Source organism: Triticum dicoccoides, chromosome 5B (genome assembly GCF_002162155.2).
Source record: "Triticum dicoccoides isolate Atlit2015 ecotype Zavitan chromosome 5B, WEW_v2.0, whole genome shotgun sequence".
NCBI lineage: Eukaryota > Viridiplantae > Streptophyta > Magnoliopsida > Poales > Poaceae > Triticum > Triticum dicoccoides.
In genome coordinates, this window is record NC_041389.1 from 593740359 (window position 1) to 593751430 (window position 11072).

Sequence of the window (11072 nt, forward strand, 5' to 3'; positions counted from 1 at the left end):
AACCCACCCCCACCCCCCTCTCCCCGCCATAGCAACACCACGCCCTTCCAATCATTGACGACACGGAACCCGAGGACGCCATGTACAACCTCGTGCCCGCCCCCTCACCGAAACCCGAACTCCATGGAGCGCAACAGGGGAGCAGAGCGAGAAAATAGGAGGGAATAGGTGCCGGGTTTACCTCCGCCTGCAGCCGGCGACTCGCGACGCTCGCGGACGGCCTCCCACACCAGCGACTCCACGCTGGATCCACCACCGCAGCACCCCGCCTCGTCGCGTCGTTGCTAGAGGAGAGGAAGGGGGAGGGAGAGGAGTTCAAATGAAATCTGCGGGTGCGGGCGGGCGGTTTCGAACAAGACGAGCGGGAGATGCGGGTAGTTTTCGCTTGGAATAAAGGTGCCGGGCCCACCACACGCCGCACGCCTCGCACAATCCCGTAACAGGCACTTGGTCAGGACTTGTCGCGCGCGGGGAGATCGTCACGCTGTATCGGACGGCTGCGGTGTGTGCGCTCGCGCCAGCGAACGAGCGCAGCTGCACGAGTCAGACTTTAGGTTTATTCATCGGCGCTGCCGCCAAGACGCCACGGCGAAGCCCCACTGAACCGAGCGCACGCAGGCGACGGCGCGCGCGGCGGCACAGGTCCGGTGACGCATTGCTCTCCGCGCGCGCGCGCGCACGCACACCACGACCTGATTATAGTAGCGGTCCCGTAGCAGTGCTGTCTATTCCTCCGATCCATTTGTTGCGTGACGATTTTGTACAATGCCAAAGTTAGTACTAGTACTCTTGGTATACGGCTGTACGTACCAACAACACCGAGCAGACCAGACTCTGCGATACGAACGACGCTTCCCTTTCAAGCCTCCCGCCCCGAGTAGAACAGAGAGGTTGGGTAGGTGGAGCGAGCCAGTACGGCTGGATCGGTCGATCGGTGCACAACGACGACGGCGTAGGCGCCTAGCTACGACCCCACGCTGACACGTATAGGGCCCAGAGACAGTTGTACCGCCACCTGCGCCGCTCCAATCTCCTCCTGCCTCGCTCGCCGCATCGATCCACTCCACCTCCTCTCTCTTCGACCTCCACCACAGTCCAGAGAGACTCCCTTTATACACGCGCCTCGCTCCTTCCCCCGCCAGCAGCCATAGCCCACAGCTCGCTCGACGGTCGGTCGTTTCATGGTTGCCACCACCGTTCATGGGACATGCCTCCATCGCTCTCCTCCCTCCGCTCCTTCTTCACGAGCACGCTGGGCCTGGGCTCGGGCGGCGCGGAGCACAGCGGGGATGAGGAGTCGCAGGCCGGCGGCGGGCCCGTGCCGTCGGGTGGCAGCCGGCCGGTGGCGGGGCCTCCGGGGGAGTGCTACGCGTGCACGCAGCCCGGGGTGCCGGCGTTCCACTCCACGACGTGCGACCAGGTGCACTCGCCGGGCTGGGACGCCGACGCCGGCTCCTCGCTAGTGCCCGTGCAGGCGCAGCAGCTGCGTGCCCAGCCGCTCCCGGGGGCCGCCGCAGTCGCCGCCGCGCGGTGGCTGTTCGGGCCGGTGCTGGACCCGCGGAGCAAGCGCGTGCAGCGCTGGAACCGCTGGATCCTGCTGGGCCGCGCCGCGGCCCTGGCCGTGGACCCTCTCTTCTTCTACGCGCTCTCCATCGGCCGCGCGGGGCGGCCCTGCATGTACATGGACGCCGGGCTCGCCGCCGCCGTCACCGCGCTGCGCACCTGCGCCGACGTGGCCCACCTCGGCCACGTCCTCGTCCAGTTCCGCCTCGCCTACGTCTCCCGCGAGTCGCTCGTCGTCGGCTGCGGCAAGCTGGTCTGGGACCCGCGCGCCATCGCCGCGCACTACGCCCGCTCCCTCAAGGGCCTCTGGTTCGACCTCTTCGTCATCCTCCCCATCCCCCAGGTCAGTCAGCCTAGCTCTCTCAATTCAGTGCCCACCTGTGCATGACCTGGAACCTCGATTTACCACCATTTTCCACCATGGAAATCAAGCTCTGAGCCATCGAACCAACCAGTAGAGCGACATGCCGCGCCCAAGTAGGTGGGAAATGAAATGCGGGAGAACTATGGGCGTCGCCCCATGTCTGGTTCCTAGACAGACCACAGCGTCCTTGTCGGAAATGTTAGCAGTAGGGCACACTACATGGCACGTACGTACAACAGTGCCCACCAGCCAGTTCATCTGTAAATTTATTTGCAGGTTGCCACCTATGCCTTGGTACGTACGTGTCCATGTGTCTACTGGCAGCGACGCTGCAGCCCCCACCAGCTTACTAGAATGGCCCTGACCCTAGAAGAGAAGAGAATTCCGATCAAAACTAGCAGCGGGGCGACAGAGACCGATGCGCTTACGCTTACGGAATACGTAATAAGTACGGATGGTTAGCGGGATGCCGCCAACGCGAAATGATTGGTGTCGCTCAGAATATGACCGTGGATGCGATCGGGCGGCGACGATCACTGAACATTGATGGAGGGAAATAACAAGGACAATGACAGATGAATTATGCGTCTTGATCTCCATGCGCGGCGCTCATGGTAGGGGCGACTTGGCAGCAAGGAGGCGACGAGCATTATTTAGAGGTGTAAAATTGTGATTTATCATGCAGTGTAGTGACAGAGATCTCATTTCACCACTCCCGCTCTCGTGTGGCTGGTGTTCCTGCAACTGACTTATTTTTCGCTGATTAATTATTTACCGGTCTTTGTCGTCCAGATCGATCAGCCGGTCATTCTTGGTTTTTGTCGTGTGATATTGAGTGCATGTTCATTCTCTCATTTCGCATAATTGATGCTGTCATTTTTACGCGGGGCGTTCGACGTGGAGTAGTATCTGCCTATTTGGATCAGCCATGGCCACAAAATGTTATTTCTGTCTCTCTTTTTTTTCGAGTTCTGTCTTTTTCATTATTTATGTGACGGTATACATGAAAGGTGAAGAGAAGTTATTGTTTGAAAGGACCGCTGAATAATCTGCATGGTGGAATTAGGCATATTCTTTGTCTTTACTTGCTTACCTGCATGAAATACGGAAAATAAGCCAGCACAGAGTGACCGGCAAGTTTTTTTTTCGTAAATACAAATGTATTGTCAGAAAGTTTGCGTTCTGAAAGTGGGGTGTTGAGAAAATATGCTTATGATCATGGTGCGGTAGATTCTAGTTATCGTAACATATTAGCTATGTGTTGAAGATTTATTCTTGAAGGCAAATAGAGAAACTATCATAAGCTGCCGAAGATAGAATTTGAACACATTCTTTTCTGTGCGGCAATACTTCCACTGAGTCTGTATGTGTGTAGTGAAAAAGTAGCAATGTATAGAAACTTGGAGAATTCTGAACTCTTTTACATTGCTTTTTTTCAACTAACTGATCTATCATATTCTGCAGATCATCTTCTGGCTGGTTATACCAAAGTTAATCAGAGAAGAGCAAGTTAAAGTTATCATGACGATTCTTCTGCTCATATTCGTATTGCAATTTCTGCCCAAGGTGTACCATAGTATATATATCATGAGGAAAATGCAGAAGGTGACAGGTTACATCTTTGGAACAGTATGGTGGGGATTTGGTCTGAATCTATTTGCCTATTTCATTGCTTCTCATGTGAGTATTCCCTCTTCCATTAGTTATTTGGAGAATATAAAACAAAATCATGGATAAGGGATCCCAGAGTGGCTCGTGTACTTTTATTGGGTGCAATTTATTGCAATCATAGATATCTGGTTGTTAGTTTGGTCAATGATGTTTCTGAATTTACACCGCACCTAGCAGTATTCTTTTCTAAGAAAATCAAGGGTTGGGTCACAGTATCTGCAAACAGTCCTGCTTAAATTGCCTATGAAGCAATAATTGTTTCAAGGGGAAATACCAAACTGTTGCTGGTGATATTAGAAAATTTGAATCAATAGATGCACTGTTTATATTAAATAAAATACCATTCTCCATATCAATGCTGAACAGGAAATCTGTTCAGACAATCAGTTCTATCATGTTGTTGAATGCTGGTTACATAAAAGTAGGCTATTGGTCGATAGATCAATATGCAGAACAGAAAAAAAAAAGGAAGTAGGATGCACATTAAATCCCCTTTGTGGAATTTCTCATGACATGAGGCCACAGTTGGTGCTAATTGAAGGGACCATGCATGCTAAATTATTATAGGCAGTGTTCATTATTCATATGTGTCTTTCATTTCCAGATTGCAGGTGGATGTTGGTATGTTCTTGCGATTCAGCGCGTTGCGTCCTGCCTACAATCGGAATGCGAGATAAAAAACAACTGCAATTTGATGTCACTGGCTTGCTCTAAGGAGATGTGCTTTCACTTTCCTTGGTCATCAGACATGACCGCATTGGCATGCGATACGAACTTAACTTCTTTCAGTCAACAAAATGTGCCGGACTGTCTAAGTGGCAATGGCGCCTTTGCTTATGGGATCTACAAGGGAGCCCTTCCTGTTATCTCCAGCAATTCACTTGCTGTCAAAATTCTCTATCCCATATTCTGGGGCCTCATGACCCTCAGGTAATTTGTATATTATGTTAAATCAATATCATCCATTTCTGACATGGGAAATGTTTTCCTCCCTGAAACTTGAATATCTGAATGTTCGGTACTTGGCTCGGCTGTCATTCCGGTTATCATTCTATCTGAATATGCACATTCCTGACAGATTTATATGCCAGGAATTTGCTCAGTTTCTTAGTTCAGAAAAACAATGGTTCTGTTCCATTGTTGTTGTGTGCACCTGTTGTCTTATTAATTGTTCCTTTATGAAGACAAAAGATAATTAGTACAGTATATTGCTCTACCACCACCTCTGCTCGCTTATTGTCTCACACTGTTTGTATGAATCAACTGGCAGTACTTTTGGCAATGATCTTGAGCCGACGAGCAATTGGCTTGAGGTGATATTCAGCATCATCAATGTACTCAGTGGGCTGATGCTCTTCACGCTACTGATCGGAAACATACAGGTGTGAAGTGCCGCCAATCTTTCTGCCGTTCAGTTCATTTTTACTGCAGCTAGCTAGCGTCAGTTACTTCAGTAATCAGTAACAAGTAACGGTGCATTTTTGCTGCAGGTATTCTTGCACGCCGTGCTGGCGAGGAAGCGGAAGATGCAGCTGCGGTTCCGGGACATGGAGTGGTGGATGAGGCGGCGGCAGCTGCCGTCCCGGCTGCGGCAGCGGGTCCGCAAGTACGAGCGCGAGCGGTGGGCGGCCATCACCGGCGACGAGGAGATGGAGATGATCAAGGACCTGCCGGAGGGCCTGCGGCGGGACATCAAGCGGTACCTCTGCCTGGAGCTGGTGAAGCAGGTGCCGCTGTTCCACGGCATGGACGAGCTGATCCTGGACAACATCTGCGACCGGCTCCGGCCGCTGGTGTTCTGCGGCGGCGAGAAGGTGATCCGGGAGGGCGACCCGGTGCAGCGCATGGTGTTCATCCTGCAGGGGCGGCTGCGGAGCACGCAGCCGCTGACCAAGGGCGTGGTGGCGGAGTGCGTGCTGGGGGCCGGGAGCTTCCTGGGCGACGAGCTGCTGTCGTGGTGCCTGCGCCGGCCGTTCGTGGACCGGCTGCCGGCGTCGTCGGCCACGTTCGAGTGCGTGGAGGCGGCGCAGGCCTTCTGCCTCGACGCGCCGGACCTGCGGTACATCACGGAGCACTTCCGGTACAAGTTCGCCAACGACAAGCTCAAGCGCACGGCGCGCTACTACTCGTCCAACTGGCGGACGTGGGCGGCCGTCAACGTGCAGCTCGCGTGGCGGCGGTACAGGGCGAGGGTGATGGCGACGGCGGTGCTCCCGCCGCCGCCGGCCGGCGCGGCGGGGCCCGAGGACGGGGACCGCCGGCTGCGCCATTACGCGGCCATGTTCATGTCGCTCAGGCCGCACGACCACCTCGAGTAGGCTCGGGACCGATCGGGTGAGTGGGGGGCGTGGATGCAGAGGGACCATGGTTTGTACAATGTGTATCTGTCACGTTGTAGATGACAAGGCTCGCCATTTATTAAGGATGATGAGATCAGTACAATAATGGAGGTGGAGGTGGTATTTCTTGGTTGGTTTTGCCGATGGATTTTGCAGCCAGGATTTTTCGCAAGCAAGGATGGGACGTCCCCGTCGTAGGTGAAGGCGCGGGGGATTTCTCCGGGAGACGTGCAGATCCTTGCGTACCTTGCGTTGCCCCGGGCAACTCGTAGGTTCCTACACTCCTCCACACGGTTCCAATGTTGCTAGGCGAAAAGGAGGCGACCGCGGGTGGCCTTTGCGAATTGTGAGCCGCCTTCGCCGCTGCTGGTTCCCTCTCCGCTTCGGCAGCGGGAGGGAGGGGGGACCCTCGGGTATGTGCATCAGGATGGGTTCTCAGTAGGGTTAGGGTTGAGGGAGTCGCTGCCGAGGTCGTTGCGGTGGCGTCGCGTCTGAATAAGTTTTCCCGGGCTCCGTTCGCGGTCACGCGAGGCTCGTGCCTTCGTCTAGGAGCCAGCGGGGTGGGGGATCTCCGGATCTCGTCGAGGTCGCGGGCTATGGTGTTTGGAGGTCGACTGGCACTGACCGGGTTGGTCCTCGGATGGGTGGTGGTTGTGTGGACACGGAGATCCTTCTTCCTCATCGTCGGTATGATTTCCTACTGCGTTTCTTCTTCCTTCTTTCTGTTGTTGCTGCAGGGATGTCATGCTTTGCCCGGGCAGTTGGCTCGACCGCGGCGGCGGAACCATATCCCAGTTCTCTTTCATGTGGAAGGGGCATATACATCGGTACGCAAAGCCACAGATGGCGAAGACTGGTGCATGCATGTTGGATGCATGTGTGTGTCCTTGTCTTTTCGGTGCCGGAGTTAAGAAAAGGGGAAGCGGCGTGGCGGCGAATATACCGTTGTTGAAGATGATGACCTGGTTCGGGTTGTTTGCAGATTCTTGCGTTGCAGGAGTCTTCTCGCAAGGTTCAGGGTTGCCGACATAGAGCTCCGGAGATCTTCGTGTTTTACTTGTTTTTAGGGTGCTCTTTGTTATTCTGCTTCTTTATGCGTGTGTTAGGGTGTGCTTGTATGGATCTAGTACTTTGTATTATTTTGTGATTTGAATACAAGCATATTTTTCTCAAAAAAAAGGAGCGAGACATTGCGTGGGCAATGTCTTCACTCTTTAGCACCGGTCTTGGCCGCCGATTGCCGTTTCTAGCAGCAGTGGCAGACCTAAAATCTCATCCTTGGGAGTGGCACCGTTCAAAATTTGTGAAATTTTTCGCTATATGTTGTATAATTTGGTCTGACTGCATCGAATTTCAATAAGTAATCTTAAAGCATCAACTTATTAAATATTGGTTAAATAATTTGTCAATCACGGATTTGATCGCTTCAGGTTTTTTTCCTCACTTAGGCATAGCTTTGGTCTTACGTGACTTTGCTATTTGTTGGCGTATTTTTGTGTGTATGCATCCCTCACTTATGCATCCTGCCTATGCAGAGGTCGGGTGTATGCTCATTGTGTTTGTATCCTCTTGATACTTTATTTTGAGTTAATAAAATCTACCCTTTGTCGAAAAAACATTGTAAAAACTATTTTGCGTTGGATTCCAGATCTGCCGCAGCAATGGCGTTGGTGGTTGGGGGCGGCACAGCTGCCTCGCAATTGCTAGTGGCTGGTCCTGGTGGCGGAGAGTGTGGCGGTGGCCATGGCCACGACCACTGACATCTCTCTCATTGCCAGCAACAGGAGGATACTCTCCTCCTCACACCGAGTAGGGGTACAAATCTCGATGTATGGGCCTATCATCCAAGAGCTATACAAGCAACACAAGAAGAAGAACGATGGCAAGGGCTTCACATTGCATCATTGCTACAAAGAACCTGCCAACAATGAGAAGTGGGTTAGGAGAAACTTCTAGACCACACCGAGGAGGTCAAGGATAAGCATATCTGTTGAAGCTGATGACGAGGAAGATGAAAATCTCAACAAGAGGTCGGATGGTAACAAGATTGCAAAAGAGAGGAAATAAGAGATGAGCCTTCAGTGGAACCTGCAAGGAAGAGCTTGTGGCCATGACTGGGACCAAGAAAGCATTGGCAGCCGAACGCAAAGAAGAGAAGGCGGCAAGGTGGAATGAGCTCAAGTCTTTGGACATCGAGAAATGGAGGTTGAAGTTAGCACCCGAAGAGAGGAAGTTGAAGGTGGAAGAGTGTAGGCTTGCACTCGAGGAGGAGAGACTTGTGAAAGGGAAGAAGGCCGAAGAACGATCATGAACCAAACGGAGGTCTCTCTTAAGAATGTTGGTGGTGACCGTGTGGATAGCGGGGTGATGGTGTTGATGGTGATGGCCGTGGGATGGTAGTGTCCTTGAAGGTGGTCATGATTTCTTTAGTGATGATGGTGCTTGAGTTCGTGTTACATGTCTTTGGTTGGGCTCGATCCATACGTAAGACATGCTATGTTGTGATGATTTTGGATCAAACTTGATCGATGTGGTGCCTTTTGGATGAACTATATGCATGTTTTAATTTGAATTGCTCGATCCATGCAACTATGTGCATGTTCATGGTTGATCTATTGTATACGTTAAATTTGAATCATTCGGATGGTTGATGAAATAGTGTGCAATTGCTCTCTTTAAATCATTATTAATTTGTAAGGAGTTAATACAAGGGACCGACTAGAACAACCACCCTATAAATCCTTATTAACTTATAATGCGTTAAAGATACTCGTCCGTTTGCTTCTCTAAATCATAAGGAATTGGTTATAGATGCTCTTAGGTCGTTAAGTTCTTTCGTTTGGGTGATGTCTCATACACATTGTATGGGTCCCGTCTTCTATGATGATACTTCCTCCGTTCCTTTGTATAAGGTGTATTTGTTTTTTGATAAAAATTTATAATGTAAGGTGCATTTGTTCTAATTCTCGTAATTTCAATATTGACCTTTCATGTAGAGAAAGAAAAAGAAACTATCTCTCTCCCGATTGTGTGTATCTCTTCCTTTCCTAGCCTAAATATTTATTTGCCGCTAATCAACAAATTAGAGAAGAGTAATTTTGTCCTATCTAGTGCATAATTATATGCCTTGGTCATCGTGCTGAAAATAATACACCTTAGATAAAGGAATGGAGAGAGTATATGTTTTCTCTCTCATTACTGCATGCATCGCCCAGATGCAGAGGTCGGGGGTATATCCTCTTTTTCTAAAAAAAATATTTCTCTCTTAATGAATCGACATTGCCGCTTTCCTGTATGGTTCAGGAAAAAAAATTCTCTTACTGACACCCAGGTTGCCCTACCAGTTACATCGTTCCCGACCGCCGGTCTAGCAACTCGTGACGAATGCCGACATCAGTCACGAGAAGAACTTCCCACATTCACAGTTCACAGCCTTTCAGTCGAGTTTTCGCTTGTGTGCAATTACGAGGGTAATACTAATACCCCCTTCATTTTCTTTTTATTTTGTAGATAAGATTTGTGTCAAGTTAAATTTTATAAATTTTGATCAAATATATATTAAAAAATATCAACATCCATGATACCAAATATACAAAATATGAAGCTACATTCCATAATGAATATGATGATATTGATTTGGTTTTATGAATGTTGATTGATATTTTTTTTAAGTTTGATCAAATTAGAGGTACTTTGACTTCAGACAAAAATTATATGCATACTACTCCCTCCGTTTCTTTATCTAAGGTGTATTATTTTTGGCACGGTGACCGAGGCACATAATTATAGATGTGTTAGGATGAAATTACCCTTAGCAAATTTATTGGTTAGTGGCAAGTAAATCAGTTAGTCCAGGAAAAAAAAGATATACATGCAATCGACCTAGAGATAGTTTCCTTTTTTTGCTACAAAGAAAGATATAGACAATTAGGTGAGAGATACTTTCCTTTTTTCAAAGAGCTAACAAAAACATTATGAAAAATTAGAAGAAATGCACCTTGGAATTTTATATAAAAAAATACACCTTAACGGAGGGAGTACTACCCCGGGCTACGTTGTAGAGGAGAAACTGTCCGCGGCCACCGGAGACCGGGTTACGCCGGCGAGGAGGCAAATGCAACACATACAAGAAGCACACATTCTGAATCTGTACAGGAGCATACGGGCAAGCAAGCCCGCGCCTCATCCCTCCCAGTCCCGCGCCTCATCTCTCCCGGTCCAGATTAGAGCATCTTCAACGACCGCGTGAAAAGAGCAGCTTTTAACGCACGCGAGACGTTTTGCCGCGCTCCAGCGGTGGCGGGAAACTCGCGCGCGGGGGAACTGCTTACGCGTGCGCGAAAAGGCGGCAGCTAGCGCGCCATTTTGGTGCCCCCCTTCTGGCGCGCCTATAAAATGCGGCGCTTGCCACACGCCTTTTTCACGACTCCTCTTTCTCTTCCTCTGCCACGCGCGCCTCCACCGCTCCAGCGCCCCGCCACCGACGCGCCATCATGCCGCCACGCTGCCGAGGAGCGTCGGGCTACCGCGGCGTCCGGCTGCGCCCCAACGGCGGGTACTACTCCGAGATATGCTCCGGCGATCTCCGGCTCGGCCTCGGCACCTACGGGACGGCGCGCGAGGCCGCCCGCGCGTACGCGGCGGCGTGGCGCCTAGGCAGGCCGCGCGGGCAGATGAATTTCCAGGACGTCTACACGCTCCAGCAGGCGCTCGACGTCGCCCCGCCGCCTCGTCTTAACACGGCACAAGACTGTGCGAAGCACGCTGAGCGGCAGCGCCGCCTCCTCGTCGCCCAGGAGGACGAGCGGGTCATGGCGGAGTGGCGCCGGCGTCACCCGGAGGACGTCGCCTACGAGCAAGTCTACTGGGCAAGGCGCCGCGAGGAGGACACGCGAAGGCGCCGCGAGGAGCGGTTGGACAGGCGTCGGTGGAAGGCATTGGCGAATGCGCAGTCGGATATCGTTGCAACAGGTGGGAGGTCGTTCTTCACGGAAGACGATGATCGTTGGTTGGACATATGGCTCGATACCTCGGACGACACCGACGAGGATGATGATGGTGATGATGGTAGCGACTTGGAGTAGTTTCTATCTAGTTGCACCGTAGTTTTATCTATGCTTTCGAACTATCTATCT

The 11072-nt window shown here is 51.3% G+C and overlaps 1 protein-coding gene across 1 annotated transcript; it reads left to right on the forward strand.

Annotated features, from left to right (window-relative positions):
* Positions 1 to 1013: 1013 nt before the first annotated feature.
* LOC119311877 (cyclic nucleotide-gated ion channel 2-like) lies at positions 1014 to 6075 on the forward strand. Its single transcript, XM_037587588.1, has 5 exons — positions 1014 to 1906; positions 3392 to 3607; positions 4203 to 4528; positions 4869 to 4980; positions 5089 to 6075. Exons 1-5 carry the CDS (start codon positions 1208 to 1210, stop codon positions 5914 to 5916), a joined length of 2181 nt encoding a protein of 726 aa, XP_037443485.1. The 5' UTR covers positions 1014 to 1207; the 3' UTR covers positions 5917 to 6075.
* Positions 6076 to 11072: the final 4997 nt, after the last annotated feature.

Excerpts from the sequence above, each read along its gene's own strand:
- LOC119311877 (XM_037587588.1), top strand. The coding sequence starts at position 1,208 with ATGCCTCCATCGCTCTCCTCCCTCCGCTCCTTCTTCACGAGCACGCTG. Across the intron at positions 4,529-4,868 it reads TGGGGCCTCATGACCCTCAG|TACTTTTGGCAATGATCTTG; the intron begins GTAATTTGTATA and ends ATCAACTGGCAG. Across the intron at positions 4,981-5,088 it reads TACTGATCGGAAACATACAG|GTATTCTTGCACGCCGTGCT; the intron begins GTGTGAAGTGCC and ends TTTTTGCTGCAG.